At 39.3% G+C, this 27,007-nt stretch overlaps 1 protein-coding gene across 1 annotated transcript in view; it reads right to left on the bottom strand.

The window, feature by feature from the left end:
• The window catches only part of KIAA0319 (KIAA0319 ortholog), a 2,335,945-nt gene that overhangs the window by 521,583 nt on the left and 1,787,355 nt on the right, over nt 1-27,007 (bottom strand). The window contains exon 13 of the mRNA XM_044065978.1: nt 5,095-5,233. Coding sequence (XP_043921913.1) covers nt 5,095-5,233 — 139 coding nt within the window. The remainder of the gene's footprint in view (nt 1-5,094; nt 5,234-27,007) is intronic.

Below are 27,007 nucleotides of genomic sequence, written 5' to 3' on the forward strand. Positions count from 1 at the left end.
AATATAAGCATGTATGTTTGTATAGTCTGTCAGTTAATCAGTTTGTTTATATTTTGCAATGCTGCTATCCATCCTGATGTGCTTTTATGTACTAAAGAATAAAAATGAACTATCCCGCCTGTTCGTCATCTATACGACAGAGGGACGAGCGACAGAAGGGAAAATAATAGAGCTGATTAACAGCTTCAAGTATCAGGGAGGGGTGGTTGTGGAGAAGAGAAGTCTGAAATAAGAGGTCAAAGCTAGAATCAGAAGAGCTGCAACCATGCCAAAGAAGATGGAATGTAAAGTATACAAAACAGTGGTGTGACAGGTACTAATGTGTGTTACAGAAACATGGGCACTGAAGGCACCGTAACTGAGGAAGCTACAAGTGATGGAGATGAATTTCCTGAGAGAGGTGGTAGATGAACACTGTGGGACAGATGAAGAAAATAGGACATTAGAGAAGGAGTCCAAGTAGCTCAAATTACAGAGAGGGTCAAAGAGAAGATATTATGGTGATTTGGGCATATGTGTGGGAAAGCAGAAGGCAATCTATTGAAGTAGATTTGGGACAGACAAGAAAAAAGCAAAAAGATAACTAGGGCCTCCAGCAAAGAGAAGGCTGGACTCTGACTCAATGTAGAAAAATCTGGAAAAAAGGGGACTGATGATGATGCTGGAGTCTTATCTAGCCACAGAGATGTATCATGGATGTTCTACAGAGCTCAGTTATTTCCACCCTCCTATCTGGCATTTACTTCTCAGAGGTGAAATCAGGCATCAAAAATCTCTGGTTAATCACATTTGAGAATGACTGCAAATTAGTTGTCATTGACAGTTCATGTTAAAATAGCCTTATTCTCCAATAGAACCTGTATCAGAGCAACATCTGGTGTGTTAGCCATGGGCTCACCTTAAAAACCAAGAAGTGTAGCATAGTTACCCTTGGTACTGCCCCTGACCCCTCCTTATTGTTTTCATCCCCCTATCAAAACAAACACTGTCATTAGATATTTATGTACACAATGAACTCTTTTGACCACCATGTCTCAAATTGTGGTTAGGAAGACCTTCTGCCTCATGTGGCTTGTTACGGCATCTCATCCATGTAAAAATATATCCCTGTCCCTTTATAGTACTCCCTTATTAGACCCATCATTAAATACAGTTCCCCCTTTGGAATGCAACTATTTAAGTACTTGTACAACTTCAAAGTCCTCAGAGATTCCTCCAGTTTAAGCTACTTAAGCAAATCTGACACATTAAAATCCTTCTCCCTCTACTCTGTCTTACAGAAACTCTTGATGGTTGCCCTTTGTTGAGTATTTCACGCTATGAAAGACAATGTGTTTCTGATCTTCTCCAACTTCACAGGGAAAAAGTTTAACAACCAGTAACACTGCTAGTGCTAGAGTTTTTTAAAGTCTTCCCTACCTCTGGAACAGTCTCAATCTGCACATCAAACAAACTCTTCATTACTACCTTCAAATCCAGCCTCAGTCATGGATGGGTAACCACATATACATTCCTAGAATTGCTGCTTCAGTGACATAGACAGATAAAGCCCTGACTATGGCCCACACAGTCTGAGTTTGATTAGCAGCTCAGGTGACTGATGGAGCAGTAGGAAGAGATGGGTGTTAGCATCTCTGGAAGGGAGGAAAGCCTTGTGGGCATGTCCTATGATGATCCTTAGTGGAGACTGGGGTCGTATCTGTTGGGAGACATGGTCCAAATGGGAAAAATGGTGTAGATATGGCTGGGCTGCTGAGGAGGTGGGGCAATAAACTGCATTTCTCCACTGCGTGCCTGCCCCTCAGACATAACCGAGAGGTCTACAAAAGGGAGGTCTGAAGGGAAGAAATAAGGTAGATAAAAAAAAACACTGGATGGATGTTGCACAGCACAAACTCTCAGGATGCCCTTAAGATACTTGCTGGCCTTGGATAACATTTGGGCATTACACCAGGGGTTGATTGTATTGTCAGTATTCCCAGCAAGGATGTAGGGCACTGGAACAGCTGCTGGAATAAAATAAAGGGGAAAGAGGTATAAATAACTAAAAAAAAATTGCCAAGAATTAGTGTGAATCACTTTCTATCCAGAGACAACTACTCTTGTCACTACAAGAGCAAATTGGCTAAGCTTTTTAATAGCTCTCCAGATGTAAGCTTAGTACTAACCTATGAACCTGTGCAACTTAGTTACTCCAACCCAGAATGTAAATGGTTCCAATACTATCTCATTTGCATAATTTCTTTATTACATGTTGTCCTTCAGAAATTATTTAACACACTGATGCTCTAGTCAAAAGTCTCAGGCATATTAATAAATTGTCCAAAAACAAAGTGGACACTCTTCACCCCAGTACAACATCACAGACAGTTCCATTGTCAGATCTCAAATCTCAGGCTAGTGAAATACATTTCCTCATACACATCCATTCAAAACTATTTCTTCAGGTGCGCATCACTCCACTTGTTTTTGGTATGGAAATAGGTTAGTGTAAACAGCTAGCAAAAATTGCAAGAAATGCTTTTTGCTCCAAACCCCATATAAGAGGCTATGCCTCCACACCCCCACTTATTTTACTATCTTCATCCTAAAATTACTGTGACACAGAAAATTACAAAATGTTATTTGCTCTTTTTCCAAGATGCCAGAGTCTCAGAGAAAGAACAACATGTTATCCTTGATCCAAAGCATACTGTAATACATAAGAGAAGATAAAAGTGAGCAAAAACAAGAATGATAATCCCAACGTAAGAAAAAAAGAAAAAAAAAACTCCATGTTTGAATATATGCAGACACCAAGCTAGAATTCCCGTCATTTAAATACATTCCTTTGAAAATCCTAGTGTAGAAGTGATCCATCACTCTATGTATCCGGTGTCCACTTAGATCAGGATCTAATATTCAAGCTCTAGAAAGAAAACTCAGTTTTAACATACTTCTATGACTCCTTTATTGCTCAGAAAAACGCATATAACCTACATCAAGAATCACCATTACCTAAATTACTGCATATTCTCATTCTACACACAACAGTGTTACACTAGCGTCTTTCCACGCTAAAAGAACGCTTATTCTATGTCAGAAAATTGGTCTTTGATTTACACCTGTACTCTCTTGTTTGTCAGGTACTAATGAACCAAAAATAGCCTTTGTTGACAAACAAAATTCTCTCATCATAACTCACCTACACTCATATAAAAATGGCTTATTTTTATAACAGACTATGCTCACTCCTAGAACATCAGCCCATATACTGCAGTATTCAGCATTCTCCTCCAAATACACAAGTCAAATAACCACTATGGCATCTTCACTTCTTCATATCAACCATCCTCAAATCTGGAAATCTTTGCCCCTTATAGTTCATAAATGCATGCTTCTATCATTTCATAGCAATTATTCATGAAGTTTTACTTAACAAAAAGGCTACAAATGCAATAAAATGTCTTACATTTTGGCCTGAATCAGCAAAGTTTCCTGCTTGAAAAACTAAACAATTTTAATCTTGGAAATGAAAAAATAATAACAAATTGTTATTTTTTGCTCCCTTTCCCTCTATATTGCACAGAAATATATTTCCTTTTCTTCTTACATCTCTATCCATTTAACTAATCAATCTACCTATTACTTGTCCTTCTTACTTTCTATCATGCTGTCTTATTCTTCTTTTTTACTAGGTATCACATGAACTCATATTCTTCATTGTTCTTCACTCTACTTAAATCCATGATGGTACCTTGTAACTAGTTTATTATCTATTCACATGTGGAAGTACTTCTCTTTATTACAACACTCAGACATTTGTCATACACAGTTGTACTGTATTATAGTTAAAGCAGAGGACTACAGCTCTGATCTGTTAATGAGCTCCTTTCTATGCCCAGAGTACAATGTTTGATTCATTCAAGCTTCGTATGACTCTGAGCAAGTCTCTTAACCAGCCAGTGTTCCTGGATCACCCCTGAAAAGAGACAACTTTACTTGCCCAGTAGGCATACTCATTGAATAAATAGGTAAAATAAATAGATAAAAATGCCACCTGTGATGTACCTGTTGCTATTTAGATGACAGTCCTAACCAAGGATATACTACTTTGGTCTGTTGTAATTAAGAAACAAAAATTATGTGACATTCAAAGGTTGCACTTTTTTATGAAACTGTATGATTTCCATTCTTTATTTGTATGTACTGTAACTGGTGTTTTTCTATGTAGGTCTCCACTGATTATGATCTCTGACTAGCAAACATAACAAAATAAAACAAATCAGTATCAATCAAGTCAACAGACAAGGTGATCTAACATTTGGACTTCTAGATAGTGGTCAGGTCATATGAGAGTGGAATACAGGCAGTGCCAAAGAAAAAAAGCATTTTTTTGCTATCCAGTGTAAGTGACTTTCTTCCAGATCGCAGAAGCTATACTGTAACAGAGACTGTTCAGGTCCTGAAATGTATAGCTCTACAGCATCAACATAAAGGGTTCCAGATTAACTACAACCCTGCTTTTTAAATGGAAGGAAAAAAACAACTCTACCAGTGTGCATGTATTCGGCTTCAAATAAATCTAAACTAAGGGGAATATTAAGGAATACATACCTCCCAACATTGCACTTCTTACTTTCTATCATGCTGTTAGATTCTGGTTCACTTGTTAAGTTTTAAACCCATATTCTTCATTATTCCCTATTCTACTTACATTAATGGCAGTACTTCAAAACACAATGTGTGTTGCTTGAACACAAGCACTTTGGCAAGCACGTCCTAAATACACAAAACATCAGACAAAGAGTTAAATGTAATTACATCTTACTGGTTACATATTCTCTCACAATTATCATCTCCACTGGTGCCAGAATATACATGGGATAGCATAGCTTTATGCACACACGTGCACAATAATATCAATTGAGAAACTATATAAAAAGTTACTGTTTGCTCTCTGTTTCAATTAAACATTTCATACCAATAATCTCACTTCTAATTACTACATCAAACAGCAAATGAAACTTGCAAATATACAACCTGTGCATACTTTCTGATTTGGGTAACACTAGGAAAATAAATTATTTTTGAAAAGTTGTACTGTTCTCGTACCAGGTCTCACTTGCACTGTAGCAGTATCAGTATCTGAATTCCCTTGACTGTCTGTGACCTTCAGATGGAAAATATAGTTTCCTTCCACTAAACTGGTAAGCTGCAGTTGAGCATAATTATCAGATCCATAAAGCACTTCCTAAAAAGAGCAAAAGAAAGAAGAAAAATCAAATATGGCCTGCTTCATAAAGAGGCTAAATGTTGTCAAGATTCAGTCGGCAACAGCAAAATATGGTGAATTTATATCACTTAGAAAGTAAAATGAAATGCCAAGATTTAGTGAATGTTTTTCTAGCCCAAACCTCAAAACCTTTACTTCAGTTACATTACTTAACTTAAAGCAAACTGTGAACTCTCAGGGTCTGACCCCTGAGACTCGAGGTTTTTAGGTAAATCTCAAGGCCATTAATATCGCAATATCACACATCCATTTACTCCATGTTTTTGCAATGACTTTCTGTTAACAGTATCACCTTTTCTACACTATCACCTTTTCTGTTTTAACTTAATGGCAGCTATTAGAACCTCCATGTTGGTGGTTGTCATAAATATAAAAAGAAACTACATAATGTACTAGTATGATATTTTTTGCTGCATGAGCACTCTTTCCCTTGACACCATCCTCTGACACCTCACTGTTTAAAACCACATCTTTCAAAATCCCACCTCTAAAGGAATACTGCAATGTCAGAACATTTCAGAAAGTTCCCAGGTATACCTCAGAGACCTCTAACATAGCTTTTAGAAAAGGGTTTTCCAGATTTAAAGGATAACAATGTCACTTCTATCCAATGATAACTAGCAAAACAACCACAAATAAGAGGTAGCTAATACCATACAACCAATAAATACATAAAATCCATACACTGGTTTATAGTTCTATAATTATTGTGGAAATGATTAAAAATAACATAAGAAACCTTCAGACACTGGACCCAACCCAGTTTAGTTTTGTTAAAGGCAGGTCAAGTCCATTGAACCTGGTGGACTTCTTTGAGAAGGTCAACAAGGAAATGGATGAGGACAAAACAGTGCGTACTGCTTCCCTTGACCTAATTAAGGCATTTGATACAATACCCCACTCAGGTATTGTAAACAAAGTCACAGAATTAGGCATAATCCCCTATATAAATCACAGGATTGCTAGCTGGCTTACAGGCAGGACCCAGGAAGTTAGGATTAGAGAGACCACCTCCATAGTCACCAGTGAAGTCTCCAAGGGCTCTGTGCTGGGTCCACTCCTCTTTGGCATCAATCTTTCAGAAGTCAATGCCATTGTCTAGGGTCACTGGCTTGCCAAATTCACATATAATTGCAAGTCAGGAGCAATCATAGAACCCCCAAGATACTAGCATCTTACATGAAGGTCTAACACAGACAAATGACTGGTACCAAAGCAACAGCTTAAAACTCAACACCAAAAAATGCATAACAGTACCTTTTGTGAAGTTGGATACGAAGGGGAAACTACTTCATAAACAAAACACCACTAAACGTAGGCACAGAAGTTAGGGATTTGGGGGACTCATGTAGATAGTAACCTGCTTTCACTCAACATGTGTCTAAGGTTATAAGAAAATCATTCTAAGTCCCTCACCTTATAAGTAAGGGCATGGCATTTAGATCCAGGAAAGTCACTTTGTCATTGTACTCAGACATCATCAGACCCATCACCATGTATAATGGCCCTTTTGGTATGTACCTAACCAGACTCATGCAACAACTGGAATGTCCAAAGAGGTTCCTCATAAAAAGAATACATGACGTAAACACAAAGTCTAATGCAGATCTCCTCAAAGCCCTATCTTTATACTCTGTTTTCTACAGACTGCTGAGAGGTGATTTATGCCTGGAATACAAGGCATTCTTGGATCCTGCTCAAAAAGACTTTTTTTCATATTTGCAAAACAAGTAGCACCAGAACTACTAGATCTAAGGCTATAAATTTTGTTTGCAATTTAAATAGGACATTCTGGAGGAACAAGTATGTATCTCATAGAACCCCCACTCTCTGGAATAGGTTTACCATCCATGTGAAGCAGAGCCCTTCCCTAGCCCTATTCATGTGTAGCCTGGACAAGTGGATGGGAAATTGGAAATTCACCCCCCAGCCTGATACCTATGTTTCTGACGGACAGAGACAGCTGTTAAATCATGCACCAACTAACATACACCCCCTTAAAATAACCTCTAAGGTACAATAACCCATGGGATACATTTGGGTTGCACAGCTAGGCTAATAAAAGCCCCAGTGGTTGTTAGCCTAGTATACACCTATGAACCTGTCTGTGTATTACAAGTAAGCAAAAAAAAAAAAACAGAAAAACAACTGAATGAATGCATCTTCTGCATTACAAATTAGTACTTACAAGTACTTACATCTCTTAAATTGTAAGCAAAAAACATAATCCTGAAACAATGCCAAAGTAGAAAAACTAATCTATGTGGGGCTGCTTTGATAAATTCTAACCTTGTAACTGTCATGTTCCCCCCAAAAATCAACATTTGTTAAGCTGTCAAAATATAATCTGCATTACTGGTTATACTCTTCAAATTCCTTCAAGCTTTACTATATTGATGGATGGCTTTCCAAGCAACTAACTCTCAGGTGAGCCACAGTTCCACAGATGTGTGATTTCCTATTCCAAAAGCTGGACTGTGGTTACTAAATGAAAATGAAGTATGCAAGCAGCCACAGACATTTGGTGCTAGGCATGCAATTTATTAAACAAATGAAGGAATACTGAGCTTTATAAGATGAACCATTGGAGAACACCAAACAATCCTGTTGTATCACAACAGAAAATAAGTAACAATGTTATCATTTTTAGCAGATGGCTTAGGAGCTGTTATAAGCCACTGTCAAGCTGACAGAGAAGAGGTGGCCAGCTACACAGCATCAGCAACTTTAATCAGACTAGCTCTCAGACAAGGAGATCATGGATAAGACATTGCCTGGACAGGGAACTGGTGTTTGCATGCATGTACCATACATTTGTTACAATTGGTTCCACACAGCCAAATGCTTTATCCAATTCCAGTAAAATCAAAAGTTTTGTTTTCTCTGTGTATAGTCCCATCTGGGACATTCCAGAACCATGCGTGTGACACCAAAGAAATATAACTACAGCATACCTAGTCTTTGCCAAGTTCCTTGATGTCATGCATTACGAAGTTGGAAGCCATACAGAGTTTCCAAGAATGGCAGCCAAGTATCACACTTTTGTGAAACTTTTCTATGACACTAAGCATGTCACTTAAGTATATGATGTCCCTGACTGCATGCAAACAACAATAAAAGCCCCTCTACCCCAAGTAATGGAAGGAAAGTACAGCTGTGTAAAATCTTACCATAAAAGTAGATGTCCTTCTTTTCACTGTTGCAGTACTTTTTACATAAGGGAGCAACTGCCAAGGATACTCAACATCCAGCCAGTACACCAAAGCATTCAGATCTTATGGGCACCATATTTCACATGTATGTTCCCTGTGTGAGTTGTAGGGCACAAAGGTGATTTACAGATGCAAACACTCAGAACTGAAATGCTCCAGGATGAACAGAACACCCTCAGGAACAAAATAGATCATCTACATCCAGAAGGAAAAAAGGGATGCAGGAAAAGGAAACAAAGACTCCTTCACCAGAAGTGCAACAAAATCACAGGGAAAGAGTAAGACAAGAGGGGGAGGGAGGGAGGGACAAATACTGCAATAGTGAAAAGAAGGACATTTACTGTTAAGGTAAGATTTTACATAACTGTACTATGCCCTTCCATATAACTTTTGAAGTATCCTTTACATAAGGGAGAGTACAACAGCTAATAAGAAGACTGGGAGGAGGAAGGCACAGACGATCCCTCAACAAACTCATGCAGAATAATCCTGGCAAAACCAGACTTAGCCCCGGAAATAATATCCAACTTGTAATGCTTAGTAAAAGTATGAACAGAAGATCAAGGAGCAGCCTCAGTGATAGAACTGGTGTTCAAACCCTTGAAAAGGGCACCAGAGGAAGCAATTGCTTTAAAAGAATGTGTCTTCACAAAGGAAGAAACATTTGCCAATGAGAATGGCTTTAGAAATCCAGGAGCAGATGGTTTGCTTGTAAACTGCCAAACTCCGGTATGAAAAGAAACAGAAATCTGCTCAGACTTGCGAACTGTCTTCATTTTATCTAAATAATACCTGAGCGGTCTATGCAGATCCAAGGTGTTAAGAACCTTTTTACTGGCAGACTGCAGAGAAGGAAGGAAGATGAACAGATTGATTAAGGGACAACTCATTGACCACATAGTGCATAAATGAAGGACTAGTTAAAAGAAACAAAATGTCTCTCTATGAAAAACTGAAAAAGGAGGAATAGCAATGAGAGCCTGCAGTTTAGACATTCTCTTGGCTGAAGTAAGAGCTAAAAGAAAAACAGTCTTCCAAGTACAATGTTGTGAGGCAGCTGAATACACAAGCTCAAAAGGAGCCTGAATTAATTTTTCAAGTATAAAACTGAGGTCCCAAGAAGGCGGAATGAACTTCCCAAGAAGCCTGATATAAAGGACACTTTTAAGAAATTGCTTGACCTCAAACAGAGAGGACAGATGAGGATTTAAGGGCAGGCAAGCAGAAATTGTTGATAGGTGACACCAACCCAGCATGGAACAGATCACACAAATAAGACAGAGCCAGAGTAAACTCCACAGAGAGGGCATCTTGATGGCAAGAGGGGAACCAGAAAATCTATTCCATTTAGACATATATGATTTTCTGGTAATGGGCTTTCTGGCCTCCTGCAGAGCCCTGAGCATGTCCTCAGAAAACAGGTGCTTAAAATGAATCAACACCCTATCATCCACAGTGTCATTTGAAAAGTGGACAGGCCAGGATGGATAAGAGATCCTTTGTCATGTATGTGAAGAGCCACCTGGTGAGGTAACTTGTGGTAATTTCCCTGGCCAAGTGAGAGAGAAGGGAGAACCAATGCTGTCTGGGCCAAAAGGGAGTCATCAACAAGATTTTGGGAGAGTCCTGCCTGATGTTGTACAGAACTCATGGCAACAGACAAAGGGGGGAGGCATACAGGAACATTCCTTTCCAAGGAAAAGACAGGACATCCACTTTCAAAGTTAGAGGACTTGGAACTCTGGAACAGAATCAAGGAAGTTGTCCATTCACTGGTGACACAAAAAGATCTACCTGAGGAATACCCCACAGATAGACTATGTCTAGGAATGGGAGCGCTACAGAATCCTGAAAGCCCAAAATCCTGAAAACACACAGGGTACCAACACTTATTATATTCCAGCACAAGTACATACAGAAACATATTACCCTTCAACAATATGCAGGGGGCAAGCCCCCCTGCACCCCACACCCCCTGCTACTTAAATATAACAACTCAGAGATTGTACTTCAGTACACAAAGTGCAATCTCGGAGTTGATATATTTAAGTAGCAGGGAGTGTGGGGGATGTAGCCCCCCCACATGGGGGGTGCAGGGGGGCTTCCCCCCCCTGCTTATACTTGGAAAAGAGTAATATGGTTTGTGTTTTATTTGTTTCTGTATGTCCTTGTGCTGTAATATAGTAACTGTTGGTATCCTGTGTGTTTTCAGGATTTTGAGTTGACAGGATTTTGGGCTTTCAGGATTCTGTGGCATTCCCCTAGAAACACATCTCTCTGAAGCATCCATTCATGAGCCTATGTTCTGGATCTGCTCAAGGAGTCTGCTACTAGACTGTGCTCTGATGGAATGTAAGCCACTTAAAGAGTTACTTAGTACATGACAGCTAGATCACAGACCTGAACAGCTAATCTACAAAGGAGCTAGGACCTTGCACCCCCATGCTTGTCAACATACCACATCACAGTGGCACTGTCTGTGTAGACTTTGAGGGGGCCGAGATGGAAAAGTGAATGAAAAGCTTGCAGAGCCAGAAGCAGAGCTTTCATCTCCTTTATGTTGATATGGTCAGACATCTGATGAGGAGGCCAAAGACCCTGGACCTTAAGGGGACCACAAAAAGTTCCCCACCTCAAGTCTGAGACATCCATGAACAATTCCTGAGAAGGAATTGGAGCCTGAAAGGCAAGCCTTGGATTGAGAGAAAGAGATGATGAATCCAGCAATGATGTTTGAGTTTGAGGCAAGGAAGAAAGGGAACAGGGAACTCCAGGGGGTGGCAAATTTCCTCATATGGGACTTGATGAGAGGGAGTATGGGAAAAGTGGAGCCCATAAATCCCAGAATCATGAGAAATTCCCTGACAGTGAGAGAGGACAGAGGAAGAAGAGACTGGAAAAAGGTTGTCAGAGACAGAACCTTGGGGGGGGGGTCTATATTAAAATCCCGAAGTCTGACAATATCGAATATGATATTGTCGACATAAGAATACCGAAAGCACACTATATTGAACGTTTAAACAGAAAATTTTCGTAGGGGGAGATTTCCGTTTACTTCAATGTAGTGTGTTCTCGGAGTTGCTATATTTAAGTAGGGGGGTGGGGGGATGCAGGGGGGCTTGCCCCCTACCTACACACTATTTATTTATTTTTCTTTTTAGTATTTTTTTTCTTTTGGTTTCGATGGTTTAAGACTTCGATCACTAAAGTTCGATCTTTAGTGATTCGAAGTTTTAAACCTTTGAGATTATAATATAGACCCAACCTTGGGAGCAGGAAGAGAGGCCAGCATGGGAGCAGTCTGTAGCCTGCACCTGAGAAGAACATGATCCTGGGAAGGCATCAGGAAGTATTTTCTTGAGATTTATGGTGAACTCCAGACTGTGTAAAAGACAAGTAATAAACTGGAGATTCTGCAACAGACTGCTTGGAGAAGAAGCTTGAATGAGTAAGTTGTCCAAATAGGAGAATCTGTATCCCCTGAAACCTGCAAAAAGCAATGACAAGAATGACGTATTTGGTAAATACCCTTGGGGCAGAAGAAAGGCCAAAAGGTGAAGTAGAGAACTGATGATGCAAGGAAGAAACAGAGAAATGTAAAAATTCCCTGAACACTGGACGAATGGGGATGTGAAGGTATGTATACTTGAGGTCTAGAGAAACCAAAAAGGCCTGGGGAGGAAGAAGAAGAGAAAACGAACTGCAAAAAATCCAAAAGTCACACAGAGAATGTTGAGAACAAAAAAAACTTTATAAAACGCAAAGCTTTCGGGAATAACCCTTTCTCAATACCGAATACAGACATACACTAAGCAACTGCTTTTATACAAGCCAAAAAATCATGTGACTGCAGCCAAAGTCACATGACATATTTAAAAATACATTTCAAAAAAATATATATTTGATGAAAACTTTTAAAAATATGTGTAAATATATATACATACATACAATACATTTTTCTTTCTCAAGTATATAAATACAAAAATACAAAAATACATAGAAATAAACATAAATATAAGATACTCATTTCATATTGCGTTGCAATCCAACAAGGATAGGTTTAATGCTGACAGTACTATTAATACCAGGGGGCTATCAGCTCCTAGGCGTACTATCCACTGATATTCTTTAGTCTCAAGAAAGTTATTAATATCACCACATCTACTTGAAGGAACAACCAAATCTATAACCCTAAACCTAAATGTATGTCGGTCACCATAAGTCTCAATATGTTTAAATAAAGCATTCTGAGCACACTGCCTCCTGATTTCTGACTTGTGCTCAATAATCCTATCCTTAAGTCTACGTGTAGTCTTACCAACGTAGTATGCAGGGCATACAATACATGATGCCATGTATACCACGTTGGTAGAAGTACAAGTGGCTTTTACATGAAAATTATAGGTATAATGTGTTTTCATGTGCACATATTTAGTAGATTCCAAAACAGTAACCAAGTCAGAACAACAGGAGCAGTGATGGCATGGATAAGTACCAAAATAGGATACAGAACATATAGGTCTATCAAGAACCAATTTTGAAGGAGGACAAAAATCCTTGTAGCATAGCATACTTTTAAGACTTCTCATATTTCTAAAACTAAAAAATGGCTTATCACCTAACAATTTCGTAAGTTCAGGAGATGCCATTAAAATGGGCCAATACTTATAAATTGTACGCTTAACAAGAGTAACCTTACTAGCATAACCAGTTACATATCTAAACCTTTGTGTATCAGGATTAGCGGTTAGGCTTGTTATAATATCAAAATTTACAAGATATGGATTTCTAAAATATGGGGCATACAATGAATCTCTGTTAGTAGACACATAGTTTTTTAATTCATTCAAAATAGTCATTTCATAGCCACAATCAAAAAAATCTTTAAATGTATCATTTAGCTGTTCACTAAAAATAGTATCATCCGTGTTAAGTCTGCGATAAATTGAGACTTAACCACACCCCGAAAAACATGTGGGACATGCATGCTGTCCGCATGTACATATCTACCTACATATGTCTCTTTCTTGAAAACAGATGTATTTAAAATTCCATTTTTAGAAAAAATACTAACATCAAGAAAAGAGGCCTCTTTACTAGTAATAGTTGATTTTAATTTTAAAAAGGCTGTCGTATTATTCAAGTATACAAGATATTGTTCTAAACTATCCCTAGAGCCATTCCAAATTAAAAAACAGTCATCAACAAAACGCTGATAAAACACAACATGTGCATCAAAAAAATTTTTACCATCATGCATATTATCCAATTCCCACTGATATAGTACAAGATTTGCATATGTATTGGCCACGGGGGTGCCCATGGCAACCCCGTTGACCTGCAAATATGGTTGTTGGTTAAAAATGAATACATTATGACTAAGTACTAAATCCAACAGTTGACATATATTTTGAATGGAATCACATGTTAAGGATTTTTCAACAGTCAAAAACTTCCTTATAGACTCTACACCATACAAGTTAGGGATGGCAGTGAACAATGACACAATATCTAAGGTAACAAATAGAAAGTCATCCAAATTCCGTAGTTCACTGTAGTACCAATTTGATAATTAAAGAAGAAAATCACCAGTGTCCTTAATAACAAAATTACATTTATCCAAAAAAGGAAATAATTGCTTCTGGAGGTACACCGAAACAGGTTCGGTGACCCATCCATTACCAGAGACGATAGGCCTCATAGGAGGATCTAACAAGCATTTATGTATTTTTGGAAGTCCATATAACTGAGGTGTAATAGGACATGGTACAGAAAAAAAGTGAAACAATTCTAAACTAATATTATTATTAAACTGCATATCATATATGGATAAATTGACATCAGTAATATGTTTCTTAACATCTAGCAAACTAATTTTTTTAAAAGACAATTGGTCCACCAACAGCTTCTCCATTGATAAGTTGTAACAAGTCCTATCCATAATCACAATACTACCACCCTTGTCTGCCTGTTTAATAATGATTTCATTATTTCTTTTTAGATTCTGTAATGCAAGATGTTGTTCATAAGTTATATTATAGGTAAACCTCCTATCATGAATATTAAATTGTTGCCTAAAGTCAGCTTCACATACATTACAAAAGGCAGTAGTAATCGGTACATTCACAGGTATAAAAGTACTGCGCTTTCTAAGAATACTGCTAGAATCAGTGTTGACATTAAACAAGAGTTTCAAATTTAAGTTCCTCACGAACATTTTTAAATCAGTGATGATGCCAACTAAATCTAAATTAACCATGGGTATAAAACTTAACCCCTTTGAAAGAAGGGACACATGAGAATCACTTAAAATAAAAGAAGAGAGATTTAAAACGCCTCTTACTGTTTGCGGGCATTCTTGCCCTGCCTCAGTGGACTGTCGTGCTTGCGCTTCGTTGACAAAGTCTCTTGCTTCGTAGAAGATGGTTCCCTTTTTTTCAGAGAGTCCTGCACACATTCCGGTTTCTCTAATTGAAACCGTTTCTCTATGAAGTTTAAAGTAGACTGGTGAGTTTTTTTATTTGCTTGCTGTGCATCTATCACCGAACTCAAGGCAGTAGCTGATGTATCCATAACGGGCGCCATTACGGCGTCAGCGTTGACGTTATTAGAGGGGGCGGTGACTATAGCTTCAGTGGAATTTAAAGTAGCAATGTCCTTTAACATAGAATTGGCGCCAACAGTCAAATTTGAAGTAGAAGACTGAAAAACATCTAGCGCTCTAATGGAAGTGCTGGAAAAAGATTTTTTATTATTATTATTGTTAGGTACCTCTGGTATTAATTCTCTTGGGTCATTCCTTGGCCAAGAGAAGATGTGACCCAACCGGAAGTCATTAATATCTCGAGAAAGTTTTCTTTTTTTAACTAACTCGAGTTTATCATCCAGTTCACGGAATTTACTGAATAAAAAGTTATACTTTGATGACATTTCTCAGAAACATGTCAGAGATTTCAACTCTTCATCTAGTTTAGTAATCTCAGTCTTCAATTCTTGCTCAACAGACATAAAGTATTCATTCATCAGTGACATATAGTCTAAACTTAACTTCAGGTTCATTTGCTGCCACCTTTTGAGCAGCTCGGGATATGCATTCCCATAAGATGGCATTTTTAGTATCCTTAGTCCCCGAGGGACTATCTCCATTTTAAGATATGCAGAGAAACTGAACCTCTGTCACTGAAAACGTTTGTATGAACCTACTTTACGTTCAAATAGTGCAATTTTATAATTAAAAGTATCAATTTCATCTTTAGAAAAATTGTCCAAGTTGACCTGCGTTCCACTCTCAGGAGCAATAACAGGAACAAAATCCAGTAAAGGATTCACCTCTTGCATGAACAGAGACTGTAGTGATTCCATACTTTCAATGTTAAGTAACAGGCTGCAAAAAGAGGCTACCAAATGTAGTTACTCAACAATCCAGCAGAGTAGCAATTATGGAGAAAACGAACTGCAAAAAATCCAAAAGTCACACAGAGAATGTTGAGAACAAAAAAACTTTATAAAACGCAAAGCTTTCGGGAATAACCCTTTCTCAATACTGAATACAGACATACACTAACCAACTGCTTTTATACAAGCCAAAAAATCATGTGACTGCAGCCAAAGTCACATGACATATTTAAAAATACATTTCAAAAAAATATATATATTTGATGAAAACTTTTAAAAATATGTGTAAATATATATACATACATACAATACATTTTTCTTTCTCAAGTATATAAACACATAAATACAAAAATACAAAAATACATAGAAATAAACATAAATATAAGATACTCATTTCATATTGCGTTGCAATCCAACAAGGATAGGTTTAATGCTGACAGTACTATTAATGCCAGGGGGGCTATCAGCTCCTAGGCGTACTATCCACTGATATTCTTTAGTCTCAAGAAAGTTATTAATATCACCACATCTACTTGAAGGAACAACCAAATCTATAACCCTAAACCTAAATGTATGTCGGTCACCATAAGTCTCAATATGTTTAAATAAAGCATTCTGAGCACACTGCCTCCTGATTTCTGACTTGTGCTCAATAATCCTATCCTTAAGTCTACGTGTAGTCTTACCAAAGTAGTATGCAGGGCATACAATACATGATGCCATGTATACCACGTTGGTAGAAGTACAAGTGGCTTTTACATGAAAATTATAGGTATAATGTGTTTTTTCTTGATGTTAGTATTTTTTCTAAAAATGGAATTTTAAATACATCTGTTTTCAAGAAAGAGACATATGTAGGTAGATATGTACATGCGGACAGCATGCATGCCCCACATGTTTTTCAGGGTGTGGTTAAGTCTCAATTTATCAGAGTGAGCAGACTTAACACGGATGATACTATTTTTAGTGAACAGCTAAATGATACATTTAAAGATTTTTTTTAAAGATTTTTTTGATTGTGGCTATGAAATGACTATTTTGAATGAATTAAAAAACTATGTGTCTACTAACAGAGATTCACTGTATGCCCCATATTTTAGAAATCCATATCATGTAAATTTTGATATTATAACAAGCCTAACCGCTAATCCTGATACACAAAGGTTTAGATATGTAACTGGTTATGCTAGTAAGGTTACTCTTGTTAAGCGTACAATTTATAAGTATTGGCCCATTTTAATGGCATCTCCTGAACTTACGAAATTGTTAGGTGATAAGCCATTTTTTAGTTTTAGAAATATGAGAAGTCTTAAAAGTATGCTATGCTACAAGGATTTTTGTCCTCCTTCAAAATTGGTTCTTGATAGACCTATATGTTCTGTATCCTATTTTGGTACTTATCCATGCCATCACTGCTCCTGTTGTTCTGACTTGGTTACTGTTTTGGAATCTACTAAATATGTGCACATGAAAACACATTATACCTATAATTTTCATGTAAAAGCCACTTGTACTTCTACCAACGTGGTATACATGGCATCATGTATTGTATGCCCTGCATACTACGTTGGTAAGACTACGTAGACTTAAGGATAGGATTATTGAGCACAAGTCAGAAATCAGGAGGCAGTGTGCTCAGAATGCTTTATTTAAACATATTGAGACTTATGGTGACCGACATACATTTAGGTTTAGGGTTATAGATTTGGTTGTTCCTTCAAGTAGATGTGGTGAGATTAATAACTTTCTTGAGACTAAAGAATATCAGTGGATAGTACGCCTAGGAGCTGATAGCCCCCCTGGCATTAATAGTACTGTCAGCATTAAACCTATCCTTGTTGGATTGCAATGCAATATGAAATGAGTATCTTATATTTATGTTTATTTCTATGTATTTTTGTATTTTTGTATTTATATACTTGAGAAAGAAAAATGTATTGTATGTATGTATATATATTTACACATATTTTTAAAAGTTTTCATCAAATATATATATTTTTTTAAATGTATTTTTAAATATGTCATGTGACTTTGGCTGCAGTCACATGATTTTTTGGCTTGTATAAAAGCAGTTGCTTAGTGTATGTCTGTATTCAGTATTGAGAAAGGGTTATTCCCGAAAGCTTTGCGTTTTATAAAGTTTTTTTGTTCTCAACATTCTCTGTGTGACTTGAGGAAGAAGAAGAAACATGGTTTGAAGAGACAACATCCAGAAAGAAAGAATCTGGATAAAGGTGTTAAGTAGAGAAAGGTCAAGAAATGGTCCCAATGTGCCTTCTTTCCAAAAACATTCTGGTGTAAAACCCTTTTCCCACCTGAGTGGGTGGGATGAGCTGAATGGTGCCTTGATTCAAAAGGGATTGCAGAACCTCTGAGAAATAAGGAAGCTGTTCTAGACAAGGTTGAGGAATGCCTGAAAAGGGGTGAAGGGATTTCCAAACCATGAAATACCTCTGATGAACAACAGACAGCACCCAAGAATCTGAAGTGAACCGATATCAATTTGGAAGAGAGAGAAAAAGACAGGGAGACAGAGGACCCTGTCTTAGGGGAAGGGAAGGCCAAATGTCAACTACAGACAGGCCTGTCCTAAAAAGAAGGCTTCAGAGAGGAAGGAGTCTGGGTGGATTTAGCAGGAGGAATGCACCTAAATCTCTTTTTACTTTCGAGGGGAGGGTGAGTCAGCCTACAAACAAAGGCAGAACTGGAAGGGTAATTCCTCTGGAATTTGGGGGTAGTGGAAACAAAAATAAGTTTGAGTTCCAGCAAGACCTTTATCCTGGAGAGACTTAAATAGGTCAGCAACAGCTGTCCCAAAAAGATTTTTGTTATCCAGAGAAACATCCAAAAGCTTGGCTTTAATATCATCAAGTAAAGCCTGAAGACATAGCCAAGAACAGCATCTAATTACAGAACCAAAGGCTGCAGCCCTGGATGAGGCAGCAGCTGCATCATAACTGCATTTTATAGAGTGACAGACAATCTGGAAAGTGTACCCAAATAGTGAAAGAGCTGAAGCCTTCCTATCAGAATCAAGAAGGTCAGATGCCACCTTAGTTACCTGAGAAAGCCAAACCATACCTGGTCAGGTGGGTCTGGTAATTAATAGCCCTAAAAGACAGGGTGGCAGCAGTATATACTGTCTTACTCAACCTTTCCATAACTCAACTATCCTTGTCTGAAGGAAGGAGCTTAGTAGATGGCAACAACTTAGAAGGTTTATCAGTGGGAAATGAAACCACTAAAGGATCAGCAGAAGGACACAAACAAAAATTTGCAATTCTCAGGCACCTTGTAGAACCTGCCAGTTTTTTTGGGAGCTGGAGGATGACAGTCAGGGGCTACAGAGGCAGCAGTAAAGATGTGCAGAATGGCTACCACAACAGGAGAAACAACAGGTGGCTTGGGAGAGTCCATCTGTAGGAGCTCATAATATCTCTTTTGTATGGGAGTAATCCCAGTTAAAATACTCCATCATGCGGGCAATAGTATCCTCAATAAATAACCCTTCTAAGTGGGAATATGTACTCAAAGAATCCTTTTCCTCTGAGCCACAGTCTATAGGGGAAGGAGTTTGAGAAGAGTAAGTATGGGATTCCTCCCCAGAATCCAAGTCCTCATCTGAAGAACCTAATTCCCTAGGCCTCTTAATGGAGGTAGAAGGGAGAGGCTGGAACGGGTCAGTTCTCCCTTAAGGAGGCTTCAAGGCCATTAAAGCATTGAAGAGACCAAGAGTAAAGTCTTGCTATTCACACTGGGGATCTTTAGCAACAAGAGTAATATGTTTAGTTTTCTCTTTTTCCTCGAGTCCAAAATACCCTCTGAGGTTTAGACCCTTGGTGGAAATCAGTAATAGTAATAGGTATCTCATCTCTCACTAAAATCCGAGGAATCCCCCTTGGTCACTTGGAAATAATCAGTTGAGGTTCCCCCTTAATGTCAAGTTTAAACAGTGGAAAAGCCTTTAAGGACATGCAAGAGTTAAGATCCATACTGGCCTCCAAAGGGGTCACGGCAGAGGAATCTAAGGCAAGCACCAGATGGTCTTCAGGGCTTTCACTGGCTTCTGGAGAGATGCCCATGGAAAGCTGGACAGCAACCAAATATGGTCTGATCTTTTTGGCCTTCTTCTTGGCAGACAGGTGGCCCTTGGTACAGTAGGATTCTACATAGCACCCTGAGCCAACAGTTTAAGTCGCTGGTTCTCAAGATATATGGATAAAGAGGATAAAAGAATACGTAGAATCTTAGGTACAAATGCTTGACAAATGGAACACTGAGTATGGTCATGGAAAGCACCCAAAAAAAAGGAACTGGTATTTACAAGGAATCTGCATTCCACACTGATATTTTCCCTTCCTGGATGATATGAACACAAATATCAGACAAAATTGAAAAAAAGGAGAAAAGAAACCCAACAGGGCACTTATCTGAAAGTGGATTGGTAACCAGCACAGCAGAAGGGCATTCAGACCAATGTTCTATAACAATTTTTGGATTGGCAGCAAAGAAGCTCTGAGTGTTTGCATCCATATGTCACCTTTACGCCCCACTCCTCATATGGGGAGCATACATGTGAAAAACAGTGCCTATAAGATCTAAAGGTTTTGGTATACTGGCCGGACGGTAAGCTATTCTTCATAGGTTCATAGGTTGGTACTAGGCTATCAGCCCTAGGGCCTATACAAGCCTAGCCATAACAATTCCCTGGCTATTTCTTCCCACACTATTTACTTCCCTGGACCCGTCTAGCAGGGCGACTGACGTGATCCCCGGGGTGAATTTCCTTTCTCCCATCCAATCATCAAGGTTCCTTTTGAAGAGGGCCAAAGAGGCACTCTGCTTGACATGTATGGGCAATCTATTCCAGAGTCTGGGGAGTCTCTGGGTCAGGAACCTATCCCTCCAGCAGGTTTTGTTTATTGTGATGACAAGGTTTTGATCCCTGGAGCGTATGGCTCAGAGGGATTGGGATTTCTTTAAGTGTAGCATGTCCAACAGCTCTGGGTTTGACATGGCCTTGTATGTTAAGCAGAGATCACCTCTGAGTAGACGATATGCGACAGAGTATAGCTGGAGTTTTTTAAGGCGGTCAGCATAGGGCATCTGCTTTGGGCCTGTGATTCTTTTAGTGAGGTATTTCTGCGGCCTTTCCAGTTGTTGCAAATGTCTTGAGAGGTACATACCAAACGGGGCATTGTATTCTATAATGGGTCTAATGAGGGATGAGTACAGTGGTACAATGACCTCCTTTTTTCTGGATGAAAAGTCCTTAGTGATGAGGTGTGCCACATAGAAGGATTTCCTGACTGTTGTGGCGATGTGGTTATCGAAGGTGAGACCACTTGCCACCTGTGTCCCTAAGTCTCTTATCACACTTTCAGTGTTTAGTGTATTGCCACCTATATGGTAATTCACAGATACATGTTTTTTCCCAAAGGGGATAACTATACATTTCTTGGCATTGAGCTTGAGCCCATGGCTCTGGCACCAAGCATCTGTTTCTGTAAGGCCCTTTTGTAGAGTATCCACATCATTTGGGGATTCAATAATGGCTCCCAGTTTGCAGTCATCTGCGAACTTTGTTAGCCAGAGTCCCTTAGTGTTGGCCTGTACTTCAGAGAAGTAGAAGCCAAACAAGAGCGGTCCCAGGACTGAATCCTGAGGTACTCCACTTGTCACTTGTCTGGAGCTGGATTTGGAGTCTGCTACTTTTACAGTGTGGGTTCTATCAGTAAGCCAGCTACTTTTACAGTGTGGCTTCTATCAGTAAGCCAGTTAGCAACCCATTGGGTGACGTAGGGATTAATGCCCAGCTTAGTAAGTTTATCTATGATTCCAGAGTGGGGGATGGTGTCAAAGGCCTTGGCAAGGTCTAGATAGGCTGTGTGGACCACCTTACCCTTGTCCATGGCTCTGGAGACTGATTCGAAGAAGTCAATCAGGTTCAGGAGACAAGATCGGCCCTTCACGAACCCAAACTGGGTGGGGTCCAGTGTTTGAAGGTTGCCAATGTCTTTGTTTATAAGTTCCATGATAATACGCTCCATGGCCTTGCAGATAAGGCTTGTCAGACTGATAGGACGATAGTTTCCGGGATCCAAGGTGGATCCCCTTTGTGGAGTGGGATAACTGTAGCTCTGCACCACTCAGTGGGCATGAAACCTGAGGTGAGGCTATGATTAAACATGACATTTAGGTGAGGTTCCAGTTCATATTGTAGTTCATGTAGTACACAGCCCGGGATGTCATCTGGTCCCATGGATGCTGTATTCTTAGCTTTGGAGAGTGTGTTTTTTACCTGTGTGGTTGTTATTACCGGAATTTGGCAATCTTCCGGTATTGAGATGGGCCATTTAGGGGGTGAGAGGGGGGTAAAGTTGGCACTGAATCGATCTGCCAGGATAATGGCAATATCCTTGGGATCAGTATAATTAATGCCATTCTGTTTTAGCTCAGAGCAAATCTGAGCATTGCCATTTAGATTCTTGACATAGTTATAGAACGTCTTGTGGTTGTCTTTGGAATCTTTGGCAATTTTATTTTCGTAACTAGCTTTGGAGGATTTTATGAGGGATCTCAGTTTCTTACTGAGGCTGGTAAGGGAGTTTTTTGTATCCTGGGATTTTCTTCTTTTCTGCAACAGTTTCTTCCTTTTGTTGTAAAGTTTGTGTATGGCAGGGGACCACCAGATTGGCTTCCTTTTTTTGGATGAGAGCATCTTGGTTCTATTTGGGATGGCACGATTCATGCATGAGTGGATGTGCTCGTACAGTGCCTTAGTGTAGGATTCAGCAGTTGAACTTTCAGTTCCGGTCTGCATGGGTGTCATGAAGTTTTGCACTTCTGACTTGAGTAGCATGAAGTTGGCTTTGGAGAAGTTTTTTATGGAAGTTTCCTTACTGAGGGGTGGGGGTGGGATGTGGATGCTAAGGGTGATTAGCTTATGGTCAGACCTGACTAACGAGGGGGTGACCACAGGTGTGGAGCATCGATTTCCCATCTTGGTAATGACCAGGTCTAGGATACTGGAGCCCCTGGTGGGACTATGGATTAGTTGATCCAGGGCGTTGGAATTTATGAATTTCAAGAACCGTTGGGCAAAAGTGTTGGTACATGAGTAGTTTTCCCAGTTAATGGCAGGGTAGTTAAAATCATCCAGTATTAGGGTATTTGGTTCTATCTTAATATTTTCCAGTATGTTTAGAAAGGTGTAGTGAGAATCTTGGGGTATGGTAGGGGATCTGTAGCAAGCTACAATTTGGATTGCAGTCTTACCTAGTGTTAGTTGCACCTGGAGAATTTCAGATGCATTGTGTTGGGCAACTAGCCTGGTGGTGTCAATATCCTTGGTGAATATTGACACTCCTCCACCTTTAGTGTTTCGGTCCTGGTTTGGTGGCCGAAAAGTGTGGTAAGAGTTGTAGCCTGGTACTGCAGGGGTGCTCTCTGGAGCCTTGAACCAGGTCTCAGTTACTGCATAGATATCTATGTTCTCCATTTTTAGGAGATCCCTTAAGTAAAGAATACTGCAACAGTGATATGGAAGATCATCATGTGTGTTACATGAAAGAAACAGCATTCACTGATCTGCCAGCTTGTGTTTGAAGCAGGTGATATATTACTGCAGCTATGAGCAATACATCCAGGTAGTGCTCATGATTCACACATTTTTAGAACCTGTGATCTGAGACACAGGTTCTCCAATGGACATAATCCAAATGGACACCTAGAGGGTGAATACTCATAGATTTATTTTTAACAGTAAAGCAAACCAGGACCAAGAGATGTAATTTAAAATGCACATATTATTGTTTCAGGTGACAGTAGTTATCCCTTGAAGCAAAATGACACCAATCCACTAACTTCATCCACCTGTAGAACAGCAATACAGTGAAAAACACAAGTTGTCCATAAATATGACTGAGGATATGTTTGACTTTCTGAAGTCCTAATTCAGCTGCTTGGATACATTTTGGGGTGCTGTCTCCAGTACAGACCCAAAGAAAGCGCTTTAGTGATGACACTTTATGCAAAGTTGAACAGCATGCTAATGTAAAAGCATTGTGTTTCCTCGGTTCATGATGTCAAGAGAACTACCACCACAGCCACAAGCAACTAAACAAGAATATTATGAACATGACACTGGAGAACCAGTTATGGAGTCATAACAGCAGCAAACTGCACAATGGCACGTGGAATATGTAAATACACTGGCAATGTAGCAATGCTAGGGAAAATAAATGTGCCATGACATGTCATAAGTGCATACATTACACTGATTAACATGATGTCCTCACAGTGAATACTGTTATCATGTTTTGCACACTGGGCACTCTGACAAAATCAGAATTCCTGTAGCATCAGAAGTAATGAGAAATTTTACCATCTCTTACTGGTTGCATACAGCACAACTGTTGCCATCTCTATTGGTGCCACAGTACTGGCAAGAAAGCTTTAGGCACCCACACAGCAAAGAACAACTGATGAGAGCCACAGGACATAGGAAGGCCACTTACATTTTGGTCACTCCCAACTGCGCTATACAATTGAGAAAGTCCCATACTTAGGCTGACCTCTTGAATGTCCTAGACTGACAAAGGGTAAACACCTCCACTCCAACGATTGCTCATTGCATAGGAGTGGCGAGATTTTGATTAACAGTATGTGACCGACGGCTGAAGTGCATTATCTATCTCTATATATTGGGTACTGGCCTCACCATGGAGTGCAATGGATTGGTAAGAGAATAGGTGGACTAAAGGCTGTGTACTAACACACTACTCCAGTTCTGTTAAAAACAGCAGTTTGGGAAGTACCATGACCATACACCACCATGTGTATCTTTAGCAGGTAGTCTGTGCATAAGCCAAGGCACAATCAGCTTGAGGCAAGGTTGTCAGCCAATAAATATATTTGGACAGCACTGTTATATATCAGTGTGCCCAGTGTTCCATCATCTCCTGTATACCCACAAACAATGAAAATTATACATTTCAGCACTTTCAAGCATAGCTGTCAGAATGCATAATATAGTTAAATGCAGGAAATTAAGGCTGTGAACTCTTAACAAGCTTCCTCTTGTAGTCCTGGGTTTTACTCATTCAGCCTTCATCTGTCTAAAGTGCCCCTCAGTGCCACGACCACTGCCCTTGATGTCTGAATTCTGTTGCCATGCCTTGTCAAACATCTGTGATATGACAATGGCAGGCCTGGACAATGCAGTCCTGATTCCACCACCACTGCATTTACTCTGTAGACACTATCTGCGTACAAGGGGTCATACTGTCCTTATGCTTCACCCTTCCCAAGAGCCAGTCTATGCTTTTTGACTTCCTCCAGAATATTTCTTTCTCTACTTGAAAATATTATCCTGGTAGAGGCACTATTGGACTGATATCCTCAAAAAAGACATGTAGACAGGAAATCACTACCAAAAAAACAATGCACTCATTAATCCTCCCAGAAGAACAAGGTGGTTTAGGATTACCTGATACGAAGGGATATTTTACAGCTACACAGTTAAGGCTTATGCACATAACATAAGGACATGGTTAGAATTCAGTGTAAAAAGGGATGGTGATGAAGTGGGAGTTGTTCACGAAACAGAGTGCCGTTTTGGATGCACATCTGTAAGGAGAATAATAACCACCATAGAGAATACTATATTAATAAATCTGAAGATTTTAAGAACTAAGCCAATACATGAATGAAGAAAGGAGATTTTCCCAGTAGGGATGCCTGCAATTAGGGGTACAAGAAATAGGCAAGAGGGGGGCTGGAATTACTGGAGAAAAGTAGCAAAGGAATCAAGGTATTGGGAGCAAAAAGCAACCAGAGAGGGAAAGGTAAAAGAGTGCAATAAGGCCAAGAAGGAGTTTGGAAGGCAGATTAAAGACTGCCTTCTATGAATCAATCAGGGGAGGTTAGAAAATATTGTGAAGTGAGACTGGAAAAGCAATCTACAAGGGAACAGTGGGAGGAGATACAGTGGATATAAAAAGTTTACACACCCCTGTTAAAATGCCAGGTTTTTGTGATATAAAAAAAGAGACCACAGTAAATCATTTCAAAACTTTTCCCACTTTTAATGTGACCTATAACCTGTACAATTCAATTGAAAAACAAACAAATCTGTTAGGGGAAAAATATAAAAAAATAAAAAAAGTACAATAAGCTGGTTGCATAAGTGTGCACACCCTTAAACTAAAACTTTGTTGAAGCACCTTTTGATTTAATTACAGCATTCAGTCTTCTTGGGTACACACCTGCCATCAATTAAAGAGACTCTGATTAACTCCAAATAAAGTTCAGCTGTCCTAGTAGGATCTTCCTGACATTTACTCAATTGCCTGATACAGCAAAAGCCAAAGTTCGCAAGGAGCTTACAAAGCATCAAAGGGATCCCATTGTTGAAAGGTATCAGTCAGGAGAAGTGTACAAAAAAATTTCCACAGCATTGGATATAACATGGAATACAGTGAAGACAGTCATCAAAAAGTGGAGAAAAGATGGGACAACAGTGACATTGCAAAGAACTGGACATCCCCCCAAATCTGATGAAAAGACAAGGCAAAACTGGTCAGGGAGGCTGCTAAGAGACCTACAGCAACACTGAAGGAGCTGCAGGAATTTCTGGCAAGTACTGGTTGTGTACTACATGTGACAACAATCTCCCGTATTCTCCATATGTCTGGACTATGGGGTAGAGTTGCAAGATGGAAGCCTTTTCTTACACAGAAAAACATCCAGGTGTGGCTAAAATTTGCAAAACAATACATCAAGTCTACCAAAAGCATGTCGGAAAATGTGTTATGGTCTGACGAGACCAAGGCTGAACTTTTTGGCCACAATTCCAAAAGGTAGGTTTGGCGCAAAAACAATGCCTCGCATCATCAAAAGAACACCATCCCCATGGTGAAGCATGGTGGTGGCAGTATCATGCTTTGGGGATGCTTTTCTTCATCTGGAACTGGGGCTTTAGTCAAGGTGGAGGGAATTATGAACAGTTCCAAATACCAGTCACTTTTGCCCCAAAACCTTCAGGCGTCTGCTAGAAAGCTAAAGATGAAGAGGAATTTCACATTTCAACACAATGATCCCAAGCATACATCTAAATCAACAA

The sequence above is a fragment of the Protopterus annectens genome, chromosome 3.part0, assembly GCF_019279795.1.
Source record: "Protopterus annectens isolate FY-2018-M chromosome 3.part0, PAN1.0, whole genome shotgun sequence".
Lineage (NCBI taxonomy): Eukaryota > Metazoa > Chordata > Ceratodontiformes > Protopteridae > Protopterus > Protopterus annectens.